The following is a 23,693-nucleotide window of genomic DNA, read 5'->3' as shown; positions in this document are numbered from 1 at the left end:
CAGTTTCTTTTCTTAATTTCCTGCAGTTTGTGGTACATCTCCAACTTGCTCATTGCCTTAATAGCCATGTTTTCAAAAGAAGACAAACTAATTTGCTCAGGTTTCAAAGGATTAAATGCATGTGAAAGGTGTCTAATTGCATCACAAAAAAATGATGTTCCAGGTTTCAAAGGATTAAATGCATGTGAAAGGTGTCTAATTGCATCACAAAAAAATGATGTTCCAGGTTTCAAAGGATTAAATGCATGTGAGAAGTGTCTGAATGCAGCACGAACAAAGTGATGTTCCAGGTTTCAGAGGGTTAACCTTGAGGCTAAAGAAATACCTAACTTTTCTTTGCAGCTTACTACAGACTCTTCTCCCCTGCATCAATCCCAGAATCAGCAACCTTCTCTTTAGGTCTAACAGGCATCCCTAAAACCCCCAAATACAACTTAATCCGAAAGACAACGAAAGACAATGCCCATCACCACTGCTCACAAGAAAAACAAGAGAAGACAGGGCCGTGATGAATGAACATCACAGGTGTTTGTCGTACTCACCTTGAGTGAGTCAAAACAGGCAATGACTCTGCCGTTTTCCACTTGACAGCTCTTGGCAGGGTGAGCAAACTTGCACTCGCTGTCCGGTCGCGAACACGTTCCTCTCTGGAATTCCCGACAAACCTCCAACGTCAGCCACTTTGTGTCCCGGATTGGTGTCACATTCACTGCCATTTCGAACCAGGCAGGAGGGGTCGATTAAGAGGAACAGATATCCAGCAAATGCAGTTACGCGTGTATGTTTTCAATGATGCGGGGACAAATGGGGAGAAAGAATAGGTAAAGGACATGGGAAAAGGCCAATTTTAAGAGGTTTTGTCCCCAGGGTCTGATTCTGAGGTGAAGCCTGTGAGGCCTGGGACTTGCCTACCACCTGCGGCCCATCCCAAGAGTCTGTTTGTGGCTGTGATAGGAATCCTCCACCGCCTGTCACCCAGGGCTGGCGACGGCCACAAGGGTTTGCTTTGTAATCTCTCTTTCTTGTTCTCTCTCTCTCAAACACACACACACACCAGATTTGGCCTCGCTCCTCGGCTGAGCTTTGAGATGAGACGAATGGCAAAACACATTATCGATCGAGTTGGCCCATGATGAAAAGATGCGGGGCTGGAGGAGAGAGAAGGAGGAGAAAGATGAACAGAAGAAGGATGAGGAGGAGAAGGCTGTGGTGGAGGGGACAGCAGAGAGACAATCTCCTTCCGTTTGCAGGAGCCGATAAAAGCTGTCTGTCTTCAGTATCAAGCTATGCCTGCAGAGGAGGGGGGGGTGGTTGACTTCCACGGAGGAGGGCTGAGTGGCATGGACGGAGGGAAGCAGTGAGGTGTCAGTGGTGTGTAGACTGGCTCAGTGGATGGGATTGGCAGTCCTGGGGCTTCTGGTGTGGCTGGCGACTCTGGCAGACATGGACAGGCACAGAGGCAGAGGCGGCTTCAGTGGAGCCAAACAGCCACAGGGGTCACCGAAAGAAGGCACTTCTCTCTGTGGAGAAGGAGGGAAGATTGTCAATGGAGCACAGCTTAACGCATCCACCCACACGCACACACACACACACATGCACATGCCGAGGTTAATACACTCAGAGACACATTTGGATTCATACACACAGCTTCATTCGAAAATGTTTCCAAGTCATTCTCTTGCACATCCTCTCTCACAGTAGCCCTCACAGAGACTGCCAGGCTCTCAGCTGGAAAATCAAATCAAACACCATATCGCTAACAGTAAAGCTCACGCATTCAGGCGCAGACAATTTATTTCAAAGGAAGACAGTGAAGAAGAGAGAGATCAAGAGACAAAAAAAGAAAGAAAGCGAGAATAATTCAATATACTATGCATCTGTGTTGCTGTCCAAAAAAGTGACCCTAGGAATGTATGGTACAAGAAATTTTAATGCTAGAATATTTTATGTGACAATATTGATTATGCAAATTCTGACTGTAGTTTATTTCTATTTTTAACATATAATAATGCTGTAGAATTTACTTTTAGATAATTACTCTAATTTGCAAATATCAACCTTTGAAACTTTGAAACATGAGCAAAATTGGCTTGATTTCTTCCCCAAAATTAGCAATAAATTAGTAAAAAGTTACAAGAAAAAATCCCTAAAATAAGTTTTTAAAAGGGGGATTATTATATCTTATCTAATAATCCCCCCAGCTAATATTATTTTTTTATTTTTATTTTATTTATTTACTTTTTCTTTTCTTGTTTGCAGAAAATGTCTTGCCAAGTTGCTCATTATGTTTTTGAAAGAAAATGAGCCACTTTTCTCTGGTTTCAGAGGTTTAAATGCTGGTATAAGGCATCTGAATGAACAACAAAACTGATATCAACCAAGGTGTTAGAGGGTTAAAAACAAATTAAATAAATAAATAAAAGTATTACTATTGCAGACTTTTACACTTTCATAGGGAATTCTTAATCTCTATTAAACATATCCATTCTACCCACCATTTAACATAACTGCAATTGAGCCTTTCTAAAAACTGACAAGAGAGCCCCTTTTTATAGGTATCAATAACAAATGAGCAAGTGTTTGAGTATCAAAGTATTGATGTTTGACGTGAGTGAGATATCAATCTGCCCACCCCTGGTAAGATTAGAAGCAGCCAATCAGCTGCCTAAATGGCTCCAGCATCACTGCTGGCTGTTGGCCAGGTGAGACAAGAGAGATAAGGACTAGATGAAGTCATTATGAGAGAGAGAGAGAAAGAATGTGACATATTTCCGCTTTTTCCTTTCGCCAAGCACATTCCTGCATGCTCCTTAAATCCACTCATCCAAACACTTCCTGACCTCTCTGCTCAAATCCGGTTGTTGAAAGAACAGACTGCCCCCCAAAACTCCTACAGCTGCTGTGTTATAGTAAGTACCCTTAACTCTCCATCCCACGTGTGGTTACATCACTGCTAAGTCCCCCACACTCAGTAAGGCCTTTATAAATATGCTGATATGAGCTGCAATGATATGACTTCTGTTTTAAGAAACCATCCAGGCCGAAATTTACGGGCATGAATTAAATATAAAATATTTAATTTACAGTAATATCTCTTCTAGTAGCACTGATATTCATACAGCAGTCCTGTCCCTAAATATGCAAGTTTGGAAATATGCAACTCCTTTACAGTGTAGTCTAGGCTAGTTTATTTGCACATACATGTGTATTAAAAAAAGACAGTACACATTTCAAAAGGATAAACATTGTGCAGGAAAGATTAGAAGCCAAAAAATGTCTTATGAAGATATCTCCTCTTAAAAACAAAAAGCACAAAGTGTGTAATCCAAGTTTCAAGACCAAGCAGAAATACAAAATTGATAGAAATGTAAAATTTACAATAAAAGTTTGCACATACACATTGAGATGTGTTACAAAGGAATCGATCAAGTATTACACATCTTTGCAAATTATAGTTTTTATATGTTGTTTTTTAGATAAATATATAACATATATGCTGATTGTTTTTGTTGTTTTTTACTTTTGAGCGAACAGCTGTATGTCATATTTATAATCATATCTGTATTCAGAAACCTAATAGAAGCTTTGAGTCAAAAACAGAAGGCCCTGCTCTGTGTCTACCTGACACTACCTGTTGAGTTATTGCATGTGTGTGTTTATGCTCTGGTAGAAAAAAAGCAATATCAAAGACACATCCACAAACTATTTGGCTAGAAAATTAAACCACAAAGACAAGCAGTAACGATGTTGAATGACGTTGAAATAGTTGTAGCAGCTTGCATTCAGTGATGACTATTTGCTTGTACTGGATGCCTGAGCAACACTAAATAGATATATATGTGTCAACTGGACAGAAAAATGCAAAAATCTAAATGTGTGGACCTTGCGTAACTGAAAAATGATACATGTTTATCTGACAACAGATAGCCCTCAAGCCCTTTAAAAACAAAAAAACTTTTACTCCCAGCCTACTGTTATCAAGTTTTGCAACCTACATGTAGTGGATGCAACAAATGTAAGCATTTTTCTCTCAGAACTTTCACAATACATTCTGGGAAATTATAAACTGAAGGAGAGGATGAGTCAGGCTGAAAAGGAGTAAAAAAGAGTAAGCTATACTCCAAAAGTGAGTTATAGCTATTTACCAGAAAATAACCTTAAACACACCAAGCATTAGCAGTGATCACCACAAGATTGTTTTTTTGATATGGAATCATTAATACTGCACGGACGCACATGCACACACACATACTTGTGGTTTTTAAGAAAAAATGAGCACTGAAAAAAGGGAAACAAGGGAGGAAGGAAGAAAAAAATGAAAAAAAAAATAAAAATACTCTTTTGGTCAAACATTGACTGCTTATGTGTCATTCCCTCTTCTCTTATTTGGGCCAGTCACATCTGTGGTGAACTACTTTTACAGTCCAAAGTTGATATTTTGGGTAGTGTGTGTGTGTGTGTGTGTGTGTGTGTGTGTGTGTGTGTAGACAAGAGAAAGAGGCCAGGGCAGCCCACTGTATCTGGCAGGAAGTCTGTGCTAAGGAGAGGGAATACGGAGAGGGCTACCATTACCAGTGCATTAAATATGGAGTGGCAAAATTACTCTTCTGCATCGCCTATTCTTACTCACTTCCTTACCTCTCAGAATCTCACTGTATTGCACTGTTAAATCCCAGATGGTAGGAAGGTAGATGGAGTTTTTTTTGCATGCAAATAAAAGCTGGAAGAACTACATATAAAATGCAAATGACGTCAGGTAAATTTAAGGGATATTGTATTTTCCACACTGGGAGTCCAATGTTCGTTTCTCATCTGAATGTGATGTTTTCTGTACACCTTACCCTAAACCTTTGAACTATCCGTGACAGCATTTATGTTAGTTGCCATGTGCTGTTGTTGCCTAAACAACCACGTGCAGTATAATCCCACCACATGCTTGAGTTTACATCACGGTAGCAGACTGAACCTGAACGTAAAGAGCAGACGCAGAGGGAAACCTTGAGCATAATATGTCGTCGCAGAAGTTTACTGTAAAGTACCAATATGTGGAAACACCTTTTGGGGATGCAGCGTTAGCCATTTAAAGGTTCTCAAATAAACTTTGATTTTACAGAAATAAATTTAAATGCTTGTCCCTGAATTCATCCAAATATAAACATAGATTTCAGATTTTACATTCAACTGACTAAGTACCAAGTTTTGGTGAAACATGCCACAAAACCAAACTGTATTTGTGCACTGTATCTATCCATAAATATTCTAAAGGAGTCATTGTTCTGCGTGTTACTCAACACAACAACTGAACAGCACAATATGGCCAGTAGTGATCCCAGTAATTTCGGGGCCCCAGCCCAGCAAAGGGTCACTGAGGCCCTGACGATTGCACTGACAGTTACTCCTAAGTAAATCACCTAGTGTAAATCACTGGTATCATCATGATATGATATTATATCGATACTTTGGGCAACCATACGATAATTGCCGATATCAGAAAGTCTGCCTCGGTATGACTTCGATTTGATTTGATTTAGGGATCAATACGAGATCGGTATGGATCGTTACACCCCTAGAAGCTAGCTGACATACAACAACTAAAAGGGGACCCACTAAGGGGGTTTGGGGCAGCGATATTGTACTGTACAGCGCCTGTATGGAAGTTTTAAGGGGGTATATAGTTGTCTTCGCAAAATGTGCTACTATGAGAGGCCATCGGGGGCCCCTTTTTCCAATTATTATGGAAAGCAAAAAGAATATGGCCCTTTATTTTGAATGTGTGTATTTGAGGAAAAGATAGAGACTGAAAGTGAAAAATGACCTTGGCGATGAAAATGTACAGTCAGCAACATTTTAAAACTGTTTCTCAATAAAAAAAAAACCCAAGACATACACTTGCACGCCTAAAGTACCAGTGTTGGGCCAGAAACGTGGTTCACCACAGTTCTGCTGTTGCTGTTTTAGAGGCTTTGGGTCCAGGCAGAGAGGAAATGTGAGTTCAGAGAGAAAACCCACTAAACATCTAGTAGCACTGAACTCTAGCATGCACTGACATAAAAGAGAATATGTCCCATTTACAATGACTGCATGAATGAAAAGGAAGCAAATAGCTGGAGAATGTACACAAATAAGATTAGACAAACTTTCCCTGGAGTCCCAAAGCAGGGTCATGCCACTTTTCTCAAAGGAGTTCTGTTTTTCTTTGGCACTTGTTTGATGCCCCAGTGGAAACAGCCGTGACAAAATGAGCAGCCGTGAGCTTTGACTTCAAGTAAAGTAGATTTAATAAATGGGGCTCCACCTACATGTATTATTAGCCCCAGTTTCACACAGATATATCTCGTGCCAAAAGCTTGAACTCAATTCCCATCAAACAAGCACAACCCATTTGAAAACCCAGAGTGAGTCAGTCTCATTAGATGGGGCTCACGTCAAAACAGAGGATTAAAAAACTAAAGGGGTGAAAAATGTGAGAAATGACTCTGGTGTTGAGGAAATATATAAATAAAGGAGTCATCAATAAGCATCTCAGCATGTGTGAATAATGCATGTGGCCATTTCCCGTAGCCAGAGGCAGGAGATATTATTACACCATCAGATCAACTAGCCAAGGTAATAAGTTGGATCAGAAAGGGAGGTGGAGAAGGCTGGGGATATTACAGTACGCAGCCCCCAACCTCCCCCCAAAAAGACACACATACACGCACTTCATTAACAGTATAGAAGGTAAAATCTTAGTCAAACACTTTGGCTTGTGACTAACCTCAGCTGTTCACATGAGGTTCCCGCAAAGCAGAGTTTGATGCTGACATTGTCACCGGGGTTCATGTCTCCATCTCCTCGTTTAAAGGAAGCCACCTGATCCTGTGCTAATCTGTCTGCCGAAATGGTGCCACTAGTTTGGCTGAACTCTGGATTATTCCATGGCTATGACAACCGTACAAGAAAAACACACTGATTTAGCCCCTGGTGACACCACTGCTGCTGAATTACTGACTGTTAAGACCCAATTACATATACAGTTAATGTGTGTTAATAGGCTACATGAATAGGAAACAAATCGTGTGCAAAGCAAAGTCTACAATTTGTTTTATTTTAAAAATTAATTAGAATAGGAAGCAAGATTAAGAAGCAAAACAATGTTCTCAAACTTATGTCTGACTGCTGCTTGGTTGCTTCATTTCACAAAAAAAAGATGAGAGTGCTGCTTATAATGTCTTTAATATTATGATTTCAAGTGATCAGGGAAACATCAGCAATATGCTCTTTTGACAAAACATGGGCTTAAATTCCAGGAAATGCATGTATTTGACATGCTGGACACAAGTGCCACTGCTTCCAAACGAAGCAGCACCTCCATTACCAAGGGTAAATATCCTGTTTTATAGTAATAACATTAGTGCCACACGGGCAGATTTTTTCTTTGAACAGAAAAACTTCTGTGAAAATGAATGCTGTACAAATGCTCTCTTATTTCATCCATTTTAAATGATGACAGACATGCTGACACTGAAAACCATCAAATACCGACACTTGGTCAGTGGCCTGTTGAATGTTCAGGGACAGTGTGTCAAATAACGGTAATCTCTTTTCAAATTAAAGAACAGTTTCTACTCATTCAATGCATACAGTCTCTTCAACATATACTTACTACATTGCTAAAATACTTCATTTAAGCTTTACTACCTTGGGTTTAGGCAACAAAGCACATGCTTAAGCTGAGAAAAAAAGCCATCGTGATTTGAATGAGTACATTTGTTACGTACATGTTATAACATCACCAGCATAGTATGCTAAACATACTAGCACACTGTGTGGTAATCAAAACAACTCAAATGACTTTTAGTTTCACACGGGACTCGAACAGTAGTCTCTAGAGTTGAAGTCCTGAGTTTGTTTGACTTTCCTGCTCTTTATACAACAGCATCTTTTTGGAGCGTCAGCAAAATGCCGCCACCTGGGTCTTCTCATACCACCATTAAAGGCTGCATCTGCGTGTCTGTGTGTGATGCTGACGGGCCACTGACAAAGCGTTGGTACTTGATGAATTAGGAGTGAGACCAGGTTGGAAAACCTGTGTTTAGACCTACTTTTTTTTCCCCCACACAGAAAATTGATCAAGATACTATGGAATATGTACCGTCAATTTTGGAAGGTTTACACTTTCTATATGAAAACTCAATAAAAAGAGGTTTCATAAATGCACACACTTGTCCAGGAGCTAAGCTAACTATTTTAAAGGGTAAAGTTTTAGGGAAAATTCATGTGTTTGGGAAGTAATTAAGAAGGGAATTTATAACAAACTGGACAGATAAGCAGAATCCATAATGGAATTGGTATCAATAACATTTTATCAATTTTACATGCCTGTTTATTATTAGTGATGGTATTAACACGGAGCTGTGCATCTGTATATGTTAATGTGACATTCTTGGTGGATGCCACATGCTATTGCACTCTCTTTTATGGCGGGGCCTCACGCACAGTTAACACAAGCCACATTCAGCCCTGCATCTGAGAGCAATACAGAAGAAAGAATGAGGAAGAAATGGAGTGAACAGGAGCCAGAGATGGGAGCCATTTATTCACCTTGAATGACTTCCAGCAAAGAAAAAAAAAGGGGAAGATGAAAAAGAGCAAAAACGGGTTCCTCTATGTTTGATTTCCACTGGCTGACCTTTTAAATACAATACACAGAGAAACAAAAAGAGCAGTTGTTGAAAATACTTGCAGAGAAGTAAGAGGCAACTCTTTGCTCCAAAACAAACTCCCCTAAGAGAGTCATAGTGTAAACTCTGATCTGTAAAAGTGCCCTTGGACTTGCCGTCTAGCAGTTTAAAGGTCTTGTTTGTTTAGGCTGCAAATTGATGGTTCAGACATTCCTTGAGTGTTACAAATTCAGAAACAGATTTTGAAGCTTTCTTCCAGAGGATATTGGGAAATATGTCTGATTCTTGCTACAAACTTTTGAAACCTGGGCAAATTTTCTTGGTTTCTTTCAAAGACATGGGAAGAAGGCAATTAACAAAAAAAAAAAAAAAAACGAAGAAGAAGAAGAAGAAGAAATGGCCCCAAAAATTAACAAGAAATCAGTACAAAAACAAGTACAAGAAAATACATTCAAATTGGTAAAATATTAATAAATAAATAAATAAATAAATAAATAAATAAAAGGGAAAGAAAGTTTTTTTAAAAAAAGACTTCCCATATCTCTTTACAGAAACACATAATAAATTTGTAAATATAATTTTTACTTTACATTTTTCTCTAAATTATTTAAAAATAATTTTCTAAATCAACTAACTTCTTGCAGTTTGTGGATCATTTCTTACAAAGTGGCTCATTGTCTTTCTTTCCATTTCTGAAATAAATCACACTAGTTTGCTCCTGGTGCAAAGGTTTAAATACCTGTGAAAGGTGTCTGAAAGCAGCACAAGAAAAGCCACGTCGCTCCAAGTTTCAAAGGGTTAACTTTGGGAAGCGAAAGAGAGAAAAGAAGACGGAAAGATGGAAGGAGGAAGGGAGGGGAAATTCAGTAATGCGAGAGGTTAAAGGGCGCTTACTGCAGCAGCAAAAAGCAGATGCTGGACGCTTCGTATTACACCGCATCGCCGGCTGACCAGGATATCATCTATATACGACCTGAGCTGCCCTTTATTCTGATAGGAGCATCAGGAGGACGGGAGGGGGGGGGCGACAAATAGAGCAAAGGATACCAGAGGTGGTGACAGGGAAAGGATAGAGGCTAGAGGAAGAGTGATGGAAAGAAAACAGGAACAATTAGTACAAGTTGGCGAATGACAGAGGTTGGTGCCTGGTTGTGAGGGGAAAAACAAGGTGAGCACTGGCAAGTATAAAAGAGGAGAAAAAAAAAGAGGGGAGAAAAAATATTTGTTCCATTTCAAAGCACTGCTGGCACTCTGCTGTGATACCATCTTGACATTTCTCATCTCTCTTCATTTATCTTTTTCTGATCCCCACCTGTTCTCCTTTTCTTTTTCTCTTTACACGTATGCTTCAGTGTTTTCTACTTCTCTCCCAAAATCTTCCTCCTCCTTAGAAATCTGCTCGCCTTCTGCTAAGTCGCACCACAAGTATCATGTGACATAAACAACTCTGTGAACGTGGCTCGTCTTTTAATAGTAGCTGTCCTCATTTTATTCGCCCACTGTCTCGGGCCCCTCTATCGCTCCGTCTCGCTCCTTGTTCACACAACACCTTATGCTGCAGTACCACGGTAATGTGCTGCAAGGTCATCATCGCCACGGCAACTAGAGAAACCGTGTTTAAAGCAAGGATAAAGTGGTTAATGGTGTCAGGTCCAGCCCAATATTATAACAGTATGAAGGAGATCATGTGAAAGACACCAACCTTTCAAATGAGCTCTGTGACATCTTAGCAGTGTTGCTCGCCAGACTCCCATGCTGTTCATTAATGAGGCGAGACCGGCTAGCTGAGGTGCCGCAATAGCCACAGACAAGGCTTATGTCACCAAATGATTTAGGTTAAACACTTCAGTTAAATTTAAAAGTGTTGTTTAAATAAAAATGACACACTTTCTGTATCACAATAAACATATACCTCTTATTTACACCTAAATAGGTAATGAGTGACACCTTAAGGCTAGCTGTTAACTTTTAGAAAAATACCTTTCGATATAACTCTCAGTATATTTTGAAAGAAATACATGAAACAAATGGTCTTATTTATCTCATTACATCCCTTCTCTTTCCACTGCGTCTAATAGCAGTGACTATAAATGGCTACGGTGCACCAAAAAAACAATCAGAGCCAACAGAACTTGGTCCTGTCAGTTTTGTCAGTCTGATATCAGCCCAGAGCTGTGTTATATTTGTCAACAAAAACTGTGAAAAGAAATATAAATTGAAGACACCTTTGGGAACAAAAAATGCAGTGTGTTACTTTTTTGGGGGGTAAAAAAGAAAAAAGATAATGTGTAAGACAGAGGGAAAGCTGAGCAATGTACAAATTTGAATGCAGTCTGACTCCATGACCTGCAGAAAGAATCGAACATTTTATGCTTCTAAACATATCAAATGCTGCCCAGAGTTGTTTTATTTGCTTGACCTGCAACACTAATCAGCAGAATTTTGCATTTCAATACGGTTATGGCTCTGCCTGTAGCTGACGTCTCTTTTTCTTGGAAGAAAAAAAGCAACAAATTTATGAACCACATTCGTTTCCAGTGCCAATGAAAATTAGACAAGAGGATAGCAACAAAACAGCCAGGACAAACCTCAAAAACAGCCTGGCCAATATGCTAGCAATTCTAAAAAAAAAGGTACATTAAAACCCTAATATTATGCTCATTTCAGGTTTCAACTTGTATTTGGGGCTTTTTTCTAGCTTTCTGCCTAAATATCCCTGTATTCATTGTCTGTCTGAAACACTTTTTTTTTTCCAGCACCTGGCATTAAACTCCCCTCCCGAAACAGCCCAGTCTGCTCTGATTGGTCAGTGTTTTCTCGTCTGCCACATCTGCGCTCTCTTTGTTTCTGCATAGTCACTGCAGCTGGAGAATGACTGTAACGGCGCTGTAATAGGATTTCCTACCTTTATAAAGTATATTTGTGACATCACAACTTCACAGAAGTCCTAATGGCTCATATGAAGGCAGTGTCTGAATACAGACTGCATGCATTACTCTGTGTATTAAGCTTTTTATAGCACTTATATCTCCCTTTCAATCAAAACAAAAAAGAAATACAAATCAGACTTTTTACAATATGGGACCTTTAATGATAATGTGAATAATTATCATCAAGGGTGGCAGATGTGAGTGGAACTTGAACATTACTTTCAGTCTGCTATCTTTCATGTTTAGGAAGGTGTGCTGGATTAATATGGAGATGACCAAAATAAAATGAAAACACCAGAGTCACGCACAGAAATGTCAAAGCAGGCAAGAAGTTGTCTGGCAGAAATCATGACTCTCAGTTTACCACTGATCATTCTGACCCTGAAGTCTCTAGACAGATAAAACCTCACGTTACTCCTTCAGTCTTACCTTCAACTTAAATGACATGGTGCTGTTTCTGTGCAAAAGCGAGCAGAGGCAGGACCTTGATTCTATATTAAAGAACAAAACACACTATTTGCTACTTATATTAAAAAAAAACCACAGCATTAGCAGGCTGTGTACTTGATTGCTTTGTTGTTGCACACTGTTTATCTCAGTTTATTTTTGAGTCAGTGTTACCAACAGAAAGCTGCTGATCATCAGCTGGCTGATCACTTGACACAGGCCAGGAGGTGAGCTGGAGCCAGAGGGGTTGTGTGCCAGTTTAGAATTTCAAATTTTTGTCAAAGTTAACCCTGTGGTGACACTATTGTCCAACTGGACTACAAAGCAGCTGACTACTGAGTGCTCTATAAAAACACACAAGTCATCCAGCCAATACAACCACATAGGTTCTACGTTTCTACCCTGTCTAAAATAACACTCCTATCTGTGTTGTTAGGTTTGGGAGTGGAATCATAATACTTAATGTCACAAGACACTGTGATGATGTGACTCAACAATGACCTTTGGTGTCAAAATGCACACAAACAGCAGTCTCCTAAATAAAAGTCCTTTATTTGTTTGACCGGTTTACTACCTCAACCTCTCTACTACCACAGACTTTGTGGCTCTTAATACTCCTTCACCTGACCTTATCCTTTGCTCCTGTAATTAGCATGGCCACTCGAGATTGTCACCTAACAATGTAAGTAAACACGGGTAATAAGCTCCTTTTACGACCTATGGGGTCAGCTCGCGGGGGAGGAAGGGCTCAAAACATAACACTGAATTTTGTCATGACCAGCAATTTAATAATGTCATGTGCTGTGTTGTTGCTGTATACTAAAGGGAGAGGAGGCAGACATCTCTATGGCTGATATCTCCAACACTCTGCAATTCACAGCAAAAACTGTCTAGAATGATAAATAGCACTACAGGTAAGAGGATAAATATCTTTCTTTTTTCCAATTTGAGGGTGAACTGTCCCCTTAAGATAGTGGAAAAGCTATCGGCTGCTATGTAGCCAAGCTACTATGGTATTGATGGTACCTTTCAAGTGGTCTTTCCCCACTTTCCCCACACACATTTGAGTGTGGCTAAATAAAACTACAGGGGTTGTCATTACATAAGGATTGTACTCATTTTAGAAATTATGACAGTCAAAATGGATTTGGCTGTCCATTACTTTTATTTGACAATTTGTTTTGTTTTCTGTGTAAAGTTTTAAAGTTTGAATGGACATTCAGTGTGACGGCGGCACCCACATCATACAGTAATCAAGCTAACAGCACTAAGATCATAAATGTGCAACAACATTTTTTGATGCTGCTAGATATCGACAAAAGCAAGAGACTGTATAGTATTAACTTGCTTTGAGCTGTAAATTCACCACCTTTTCAACTTTAAATGCAGTTTCTCTCTCACTCTGCGCCACTGTAGTGTATCTGCGGCTGCAAAGAGTAGCGTCAAAGTCAGGAGCACTCACTGTGCAGCAAAATCTGGTACACCGCACAGAAAAAAACTAAGTTAACTAAGTTACACGTTAATTTCTGAGGTTAATTTGAGTTTATTTTTCTCAACAGAACGTGTCAGTATAATAAACTTTTTTTATCCTATTTTCTACAATAATCCAAAAGCCAATGGAAAAATCCCACTGGCTTTTGAAGAGGGAACCAAGGGGATGTTAACTTCCAAGACAGTCTACACAACAGTGTCACACCTGCAGCACTCTATTAAAAATAAATCAATTAATCACATGACACTGAATAATGGATTCCTGGGTAAGTTTCCTCATATCCCTTTTAATAAAGATATTGTGTTTGGTCTCCATATATCTATTGCATATCTCAGTCACAATAAATTTCTTTTCTCCTTAAACTGCTTGAGGACAACTGAAAGATGGACATCTCTGTAACATTAATGAGCTCAATTACCTTGCCGAGGGGACAATGACATTAATAATGCTCTCGTGAACTGTGTCCAGCAAACGCTCAGTCACACCCATGCAAGATTGAGATCTGATCCAACAGTCTTCAGCTGAGTGCTGGTCATTCTGAAACAATACTCCATTACAATGATGTTTCCACAGACTGTACCATCAGGGTAATCTTAGACTTAATTTCATCCCCTAGTGTCAGACACACACACACACCCACACACACACACACACACACACACACACATTAGTATTGACCACAAACCATGAGACAGCAGATCTGCATCATCTACAAAGGATACACAACTACAGAGATGAATGGAAGGTCAGTGAGTGCATTGATATTCAGGACACAGCCATATGAGGAATATGTATGCATATGCACAACATCAACTGTGCGCACTCTCCCCATCTCACACACACATAACCACATGCAATCTATGACTCCCTCCTTCGCTGTAAGACAAACAGAGGGGAGGAGGGATGACGAGGGCAGTCAAGTGGCACGTGTGCAAGCTGTCGTCTGCACTGTGATATCAGCACAAGTGTTTAAACAGCCTGACGTGCACACAGAGACAGGGGGTGAGGCAGCTGGAGTAGACACCTATATGAATAGGGGTGTGAGATAATATATGCTTATGGTTACCTATTCGTTTGTCAGGGAGGAGGGCAGTTCCGCATACATTTTGCTAATCTACAGCCTACAACCACTTTTTTACTCTATCTCCACTGCAGTGTGACTACCTGCTGTGGTAGTACCAGTGTGGTGTAATGCAGCGGCAGGGTGTCATTGAGTTCATGGACATAAACCAACCCGCTGCCAGACTAGTCTACTCCTCTCAGGAATAGCAATAGAGGAGGTGTGTGTATGATATATGTGTGTGGGTGGGAGATCGAGGAAGATTGGGAAATGGCGAGAATGAGAGGAAGAGTCACGCAGACAGGAAGACAGATAGACAGACAGATAGATGGTAAGTGATAGAAAAAGAGACGTCTGAGGGGTATAGATGTAATAGGTGGAGGGAGAGGCAGACAGATGCCAGTAAAAAAAAGTAGTCTGCCCACTTTGGAAAAGCTCCCTTGTGTAAATTTACCACCTCCGCATGTGGCATTTCAAGCACGGGGGCCTTTATCAGACATGAAAAAAGACCAACAGTCTCTCTTTTTTTTTTTACTTTCTCCTGCTCTCACTCTCAGACACATGCCAAACTAGACAGTTACTGAGACATGCAGGCAGACAGTAGAAAAAGACAAAACAAAAATGTACAGACAGACAGACAGACAGGTAGACGGAGCGGAGGAACAGGTGGCACGACCCGAGAAAGACAGAGTGGAGATATTCAGCATGTAATGAGATGGGAGCAGAGTGAGACAGGGGATTCAGACAGAGTACGATACAATAAGTACAGCGAGATAAGAATAATTTATGACAGTGGAAAATCCTTTACAGGAGACGGTTCAGTAACAGCAAGATGATCACTGATTAGAGGCTGAATGGCTGCAAAGCTTAATAGCAGAATTGTTGTAAAGATTACAGAGCTCAATAGATGGAGATGATTAACGCTAATGATTTGGCCTTCTGCGAATTCTTCACATTCCGCAGTCTGGTAGTTTTGATCAAATCGGGAAATACCGCAGGAGTGAATGCTCCCCAGAAGAAATAATCAGTTCTCCAAATCGCAGCCACACACACACACACACACACACACACACATATGAAGTGCAGAATCTCTGACTTGTCATCAGAGCAGCATTTGGCCAAACAGGGGATAATCTGTACTCTTCAGCTGTCTATGACCAGTGATTCAGTTTGACACCTTAATCTGTGGAAATCACAGAGGGCTCCACCGTGGAGCCAACTGTATTTACTATAGATTACATCTTCCACTAGTGTGCATTAGTCCAGTGACAGCTTTGCAGACGGCAGGGAAAGCAGCAATCATACGCCACTGACTGACTCACTGTGATTTTGCCACTTGCCAAATAGCCTCGTAGGACTCCCCCAACCATTTGTCTGAGTGACCGACTGTGTATGTGCCAGTTATGTGCTCCGGGTTGAATTTCCGTGGCTCGGGACTCAAAGTCATTTCCACTCAGGTTATCCTGCCATCACCTTGTTTAAAGCATCCGTCCCAATTTCTTTTTCTTTTTTTTTTCTCAAAAATTGAATGATGTAAATCAGGGTATCTGGGTGCTCATGTCATTAGCCACATACACACTAATTTTCTCCCACACACACAAGCACAAAGCTCATCTGCATTCGACAGACTGCTCTGAGGACAGCAGGGAGATGACATCACTTCTAAAGGACAGATTAGTTGAGGGAAGAAAGGTGGGGGAGGAAAAGAAAAGAGGACAAATTCGAAGAAAAACCTCATTTTTTAAGAAGCAACACTATTAAAACGCAGGTAGCCGTGCATTCTCTCCCCCTCACTTTTCCGCCGTTAGTCTCTTTCTTCTCTCACACACAGTTGTTTAGTCAGAGTCGTGTGTGCTGTGAAATTCAGTATGTATCTGAGTGCCTCTGCGCTCTCGCTGTGCTATACTCTAATGACCTTGTAGATCTGCCTGCTCTGATCTGCAGAGAAGCTTTTTCAACCCACTGAGAGTCAGACACTGAGAGAGAAACACAAAGCAAACCATAAAAAAAGCAGAAAGGCAGATAATAGGCCGAGAGGGGATGAGGAAGTGAATCTGTGAAAGAGAGACAGGAGTGTTGGGATCACTGGGCAAGAAGAGGGTGTGTACTCAAAACAACAGGGAATATACAGATAGACGCAGCATCTACTGCAGCATCAGTTTGGTAAATGCAACTTTATTACAAAAAATAAATACGGTAAATAAAATACACATACAATGCTTCTTCTGGCAGGTGGGCCAACAGCAAATTTCCATCAACATTCAGGCAATATGACGTTGTCTATTCCAAAATTTAGATTACTTTAATATCACCACTTTCCATTTTCTAAGCAGCTCTTATTTGCTGTGATACTGCAGAAAAGTCACCAGCAAACCCCTGCAAAGCTTTTCTGTGAGGTGTGTGGCTACAGAAATTTTGGACTTAGTCATGAAGGTCACTAACTGTGAAAACTCATGTATTTGATGAAAGGTTGCTAAATTGAATTTTTGTTTTTTGTCAGTAGACCAGTTGCAAACATTGCAAATAATAAGATGAAGATACACTTAAGTCAACATGAAATAAAAAAAATACCTTTTTCAGTTTTAATCCTGTGTCCCTCAGTTAATTGATCAGTTATCTCTTGTTGTATGTCAAATATATGTTAAAAAAAATCAGTTTCCTATTGTTTTACATCAAAATCTCTGTCTTTTCTCTTTCTGCAGAGCCCGGTAAAAGGGTTTCAATGTTTGATGACTCATTCTGCACTCAGGGCTGTTTACAAAAGTTCCTTCGATCAAACGACACTTTGGGCAACCAGCTAGCCACACCAGTCATATAAAACCACATTACACCATTTGTGGGATGCAGTGACTAACAGAGCAATATGAAGAGGGACTGAAAGAGATATGTGTTTCGATATTAGCAGGCAAAAACTTTGTTTCCATTTCTAGAACAATGTGGTAGACATCTAAGTCATACATCTGTCATTTGTCCTGCTCATGATCTAACGGCAGGGTAGGTTTGTAATTAAGATAAGATGAGCCTTTATTGTCTTCCTTAGACGAAATGTGTCATAGACATTCAACAGAACACAGACGACATGGACACACACATACACAATGTGTGGAGCCAACACTCCACCATAGCTCAGAATCACACCATAGCCCATCCTCTTTTTTACAGTCAAATCAAATGCAAAAGATTTGATGTGAATTCCTCTTGTAACTGTGCTCCATTAAATATTCAGCTTTCTTGGGAAATATGTCACAGTTCAGAAGCTAGAGACGCTCTCATTGTCTTTAAGCTTATTAGTTTAAGAACTGCAGTCATAACAGCTTAGTTGACCCTCCAGTATGTCACCACAGTAAGGGACACCTTCTTCCATAACTGCCTGCATGGGGTATGGAAAACTGGCATCATCATCTCCAGTCGCAGTTGCTTACAGTGCAGCACAGTGCAGGTGTCCAAACTTCATGGAAAAGTGGCAACGAGTTGTAGATGTTGTGAAGATTAATACGTGTTTGGACCCCAAAGCTAATGTATTTCTGACATGTTGAACCGATTGCAGTAATTATGTTTTTAATGCAAAACAAACAAGTGTTTGTCTGCCCCCCCCCCTCAGCCCAACCAACACAGGCAGATGGCCATCCACCACAGAGTGTTGTTTCTGCTCGAGTTTTCTGCCCGTTTAAAGGAAGTTTGTCTTTGCTATCGCATTATGTTCTTGTTCTTGGTGGGAATTTGTTTGAATTCTCGCATCTCTGTAAATTAAAAGTTTTTGTCTGGACTGCTGTATATGAAAAGTGTACAGTAGCCTTTTTACACGCACTTCCATTAAAAAAGTGGTTTCAGTAGTGTCCGATATAATCAAGCATTTGTTAAACAGAGAAAAAAACGTATGTCTTCATTCCTTAAAAAGTCATTGTATTTGATAATGACAATAGTAATTGTGCAATGCCATATGCCAGGATATTTTCTGATACAATTATTGTACCCTAAAAACCTCATACCATTGTGACCCTCGTCCTGAGATAACTTTTGTTACAGTTTGGCAGTCAATTAAAATGTTGTTCATACTAAAAAATTTAAATACAGCCCTCCATCGCAATGTTTTTATTTTGTTAGTTTCTCCATTAAAATGGCATGCATGCACTGATCCTTGGCCTCCATAAATCCATAACAAACTCTGATAACTTGACTGAGTAGTTGTCAAAAATTTACATTCCAAAAAAAGAGATGAACCTTTTAGTTTTCTAAATAAAGTCAGAAAATGCATATATAAAAAAAAAAAAACACATCACATGATGTTAATAAGTTGTCACAAATAAGAATGTATGAATAACTAAATTTTGACAAAAATGTTAGACAGAACCTTATAATTTTAAGGTTGCCGCCACTCCAGTCAACAACCAACACTGCTCAAATGCAGATTTTTGGGAGAAATACTGACAGAAATATAACACTATTTGTATACACATCTTTATTAATTATTAAGTTAATTATTAAGCCATTAAAGTAAAATTCTGTTCCCACTACAACATGAAAATCTGAATGATGATTCTGTATGCGCACATGCATGCTTGTTAATGTTGTTAATGTGCTTGTGTGTCAGACTGGTGCAGACGGCCTGGGCACAGGGGGAGTTTAATCATTTCCTGAGGGCAGCCGTAGTGTAAACACCAGTAGTGCAGTCATTATACAGAAGGAGTGGAGGGGCTGTTCATATCTGTAAGTGTGTTCCTGAGTGAGTCGGTGTGTTTTTTCATTCATTCATCCATAAATGTGAGTGCGTATTTAGCTTTAGTGTTAACAGTGGGAGTCACACAACAGGGATATCAGTGTAGTCCAGGAGAGAAAGAGAGAGAGAGAGTGTGTAGTCTGGCAGAAAAGGGAATGTGTGTCAGTGTGCATCTCTGTGCGCGAGTGTGTGTGTGTGTGTGTGCTAACTACTCTGCGGAACATTAAACACTAACGTTACCCATTCCTTTGTCTGCTCAGCTCTTTTCCACATTAAAACTGTCCCGCCTCAAACTACCACACATTAGCAGTGAGGCACACTGGTCATCTGCATATGTACACACACGCTCAAACAGACATATAGAACTGACTCAAACACATCAACACAGAGCACGCAACATCCAGATGGTGAATAAAAACATTCCAAATGGCAGAACAGAGCAGAAAATGTAAGCAGGGAAAACTCAAACAAACACAAAGTAACTCACACACACACACATGCACACAGTAAACAGCAAAGACTTACTGTATCTCTGCAAGGACTCATCTGACTGCTGCTGAGGGGAGAATGGAAAGTGAAAACCTCATGCTTGCTTCGCGACACTCCTCTCTTTCACTCCCTCCGTCACTGCCCCCTCCTCCCTCCTTTTTCCTTTGCTTTCTCCCTCCCCTGCCTCTTTTTCCTTCCTCCTCCTCCCCTCTCCTCTTCCTCCTTCCCTCCCTGTCCTTCACTCCCTCGCTCCTTCCCTCTTGGCCGAGCCCTACTCTATTCAGATACACCAGTCTCCATATAAGGCAGCACAGCTAAACATGTCACACATAATTTATCCACAGCAGGCTGCAAGTTCACCTTTCACAGCTCTCGTTTGGATCATATGCAAAAGAGGGAGGAGGGCGACGCAGGGGGAACTTAACTCAGACAAACTTCTACTGTCAACAGCCACGTTCCCACACTGCGCGGGAGTGTGTGCTCGCCGGCGTGCATGTGTGTATGTTAACAAATGCTGACAATCAGACCGTGAAAATGCTACCCGAGACCAAAATGCAATTCACCTGCACTGTTCCAACACCTCCCTCTACCTCTTTTCTTCCTCTCCGCCATCTGTATCTGCAGGCAGTAAATCTCATACAGATGCTGTTTGTGAGACCTGTCCACCTGCACACCCCCCACCCCCCTCTCCTCCCCTTCTCTCCTTCCCTCAGTTCTCCTTATCTGTACCTTCATAAAACATGAGTGACAGGAGCAGAGAGGGGGAGAAAACAAACTGGAAGGCAAAAAAAAACATTAAAAAGGGTTAAACAGAGGCTGAAAAGGAGAGGAGGTGTTAAATCATTTTGTTTTGTGATTAAAACAGGGTGATGCAGCGAGTAAGAGTGCAAGGAGGGCGAGATAAAAATAATATGTCAACAAATAAAACGCCATCCGGACTGCTGTCTGGCTGTGAGGTTGTGAGAATCAGCGCGATTCCCTCTGATGATGTGTCAGGTTTTGCAAAATCGATGGCGTTAAAAATACATGCCTGCTGACCTCTCTTCTGCCTTCTCTACTTCCTCTGCTTGAGTTTTTTATATTTTTATTTCTTATTTATTTCAACTTGCAGCCTTGGTATTGCACTTGAAAAAAAAACGCTGCATGTAGTAGATAGCAATTGTGGTGAAGAGAAAGGAAAAGCAGAGAAAAAGAGAGATTGGGAATAATAATAGCTGCACTTGAGTAGCGGCGCTAGCTGGTAGCTTTCTCCTCCCTCCTCCACAGCTTCAGTCCACTCACAGGACAGCAAGAGTCACAGCTCTGTTGCCATGGCGTCTAACTCCATCAAACACTACGTCAGGTGCATGTTTGTCTATGTGACCATGTGTGAGTGTGTGGTGTTGTGTGTGTGTGTGTGTGTGTGCGGAGGCGTGTATGTCAGGTGGGTGTTACCAAGTGACTCAGAGCCACATCACTGACTTGTGGCTGCAATATATCAGTGTGTTTGGAATTTATCACTGTATTGGCTTGTGTGTGCATGTGTGTGTGTGTGTGTGTGTGTGTGTGTGTGTGTGTGTGTATGCGCAAGGGAAAGGTGTTGATTGAACGGCAGCCTGCAGCCTGCCCTCAAAAGCACCTATGATGGATCTCTGCGCTGCTCTAAGTGTTAATGTTTAGCCCCAGCTCCTATAAATATTTATCAATTCATTCATAGAGTCAAAGCAATGCACTACAGACGCCAGTAATATGGAATTTCAACTTTAGCGCCGGCAAGTCACCGACATGTGCCCAAAAAAGGCCCTGCAGTTGTCTTTCAGGACTAAACTGACCTGTGAAGGGGTAACAGTGTCTCTATGTATGCTCATGTTGAATTGTGATTGTTGAGAACAGAATGGGACTTGGAGGACCTGATAACGGTTTTCTCTGGAAAATGATTTCGCTCTAAAGTAAATCTGAGTTATGCCCTGTAAGGAAATACTTATTCTTGTTTGCCTTACTCAGAGCACAGCTGTCAGCGACAGATTTACAGTCTTACCCTGCTGGCCACCAGTGTCTTTCTTCGTTGAAATTTTTGGTCGAATTTAGGTTGTGACGTCTGGCGACAAAAGTTCAATGTCAGGATTTGACGCAGAATACTGACAACAGATGAAACCAAATGGCTTTTTAACTGTTTTATGTCATCATTTTGATGTAGAATGATGACTTTTAGATGCAGAGAAGAAACAAAAATAACAAAAACAGACATCTGCAAAACATCATGATGTCAACACAAGCTGAAATTCAAACATTAGGACATTTATAATTATTGTCAATCATTGTAATTTATTCCAACCAAAATTCAATGTCTATTCGACACCTGACGCCCCTCCTACTGTCCTGTAGGCTGACATGGCTTTCCTCATCAGGCAGCTGCTGACATGGGAGGTCGTTAGCTCGGCTACGCTCACCTGGGCCTTCCAGATTATAAAAGCTCGGCAAGGTGTTCACACATTCTCTCCTTTACTACAGCACCCAGCATCATTGTCCACAGCACACCTCACACCTGCTTAATGATTTCCACACTCCGTTGTACATTTGAGTTCGTCTTAGTTTGATAAATTATGATTGGTTTAGCTAAATCTCTTGTGTGGACTCCCTCCTTGTCACATTCACTAAGCCAGTTTGTGACAGAAATAAAAATCAAAAGTCTTTCTGACATCATATTAATGCCTATCCAGCTGGGTTGCTCATGGGAACCTCAGTAGGTCACCTGCATTCAAACATATGCCAGAGGTGCGGAGGAAGGGCTCCAGCCCAAATGTTTTTGTGGGTGGTTAGGGTTAAGCGGTTAAGGTTAGGGTTAATAATATATGCCTATGTGGTTTATCCTTCTATACTTTTCCCTAATAAAATCTAATTGAGTAAAAGACCTTGTGTTGGCATAACCGTCAATTCAGAGTAATACAGACCAAATCTACTTATTGCAGATCCTTGATTTGTTCATAAGGGTTGACCGAATTATTAGACCGGGGATTCAGTTTAGCAGATTTCTGTTAACTCCACTCCAGCACAGTACAACAAAAATAGGTTTCAAGATGTGCAGTTCTTTACATGCCAAATTTTACCCAACCCATGTCATGTTATGTGATGTTAAGCAACTTAAAAATAGTAACTTCAGACAAACGTTGCCTCTTTTTAGGGGGGAGGATTAAACATCAATCATCATTTGTTGTGTTGTGGTTTCAGAATGATGAAGAGGGTTATAGAACAATTAGACGGAAAGGCTCTACAGGATGGATTTTTTGCTTGTCAACTCTTGTTTTTCCTAAATTATGTAAACATTTGTAGGCATTCTGTTACGTCAAATGGATTGAAAGATGTGTGTATAGTTGCTGTGCCTGGGAAAAATCCCCCCAGTGGAGCATGCCCCCAGAATTCTGTAGATTTGGGCTGAGCCCCAAAAGTTTATAGCATCTGGCTCCGTTCCTGACATACATTACAGAACATCTTCTACCAGGCTGAGTGCGGGAATCCAGTGGGACAAGGAAGGTCGACTCTGTTTGCATCAGAGATGTTTGGTACTCAAACACTGTCAAAGATGATGGACAAGGTTTCCATGATGTCTCTGTTTTATATTAGGTTGCCAACCATATTTTCTTCTCAAAGAATGCACCAGTGCTTTTGTTGCTGCTGTTTACATTCCTCCTGATAAAATTAAATAGATTAATATGCACCTTACTCCTGGTTTGGGTTTGTTTTTCTTGTGTGGTATTGAAGGACTACAACTGCATTTTGTTGTGCAACCCAGTGTTGTACAATGGCAATTATTGAATATTGAAAAGTAGCAAAAGTTACAACTAACATTTGTGACAGAATGGCCACTGTCAGTGTTGCAATGTGTTATTTTATAGTTAATTATAAGTATTAATATCCA

At 40.5% G+C, this 23,693-nt stretch overlaps 2 protein-coding genes across 8 annotated transcripts in view; one reads left to right on the top strand and one right to left on the bottom strand.

Annotated features, from left to right (window-relative positions):
• The window catches only part of LOC121942974 (muscleblind-like protein 1), a 74,764-nt gene that overhangs the window by 47,258 nt on the left and 3,813 nt on the right, over positions 1-23,693 (bottom strand). For 6 of the 7 annotated variants that reach the window (XM_042486304.1, XM_042486306.1, XM_042486307.1 and 3 more), the window contains exon 2: positions 543-1,520. In XM_042486304.1, coding sequence (XP_042342238.1) covers positions 543-716 — 174 coding nt within the window. In that variant the 5' untranslated portion in view covers positions 717-1,520. Of the gene's footprint in view, positions 1-542; positions 1,521-19,834; positions 19,912-23,693 lie in introns of those variants that run through there. The other variant, XM_042486305.1, reaches the window with a different exon arrangement.
• The window catches only part of LOC121943437 (succinate receptor 1-like), a 58,494-nt gene continuing 35,941 nt past the window's right edge, over positions 1,141-23,693 (top strand). The window contains exon 1 of the mRNA XM_042486960.1: positions 1,141-1,242. Coding sequence (XP_042342894.1) covers positions 1,141-1,242 — 102 coding nt within the window. The remainder of the gene's footprint in view (positions 1,243-23,693) is intronic.

The sequence above is a fragment of the Plectropomus leopardus genome, chromosome 5, assembly GCF_008729295.1.
Source record: "Plectropomus leopardus isolate mb chromosome 5, YSFRI_Pleo_2.0, whole genome shotgun sequence".
Lineage (NCBI taxonomy): Eukaryota > Metazoa > Chordata > Actinopteri > Perciformes > Serranidae > Plectropomus > Plectropomus leopardus.
The sequence above is the reverse complement of the archived record's forward strand: the minus strand, read 5'-3'. Positions and strand labels throughout refer to the sequence as shown.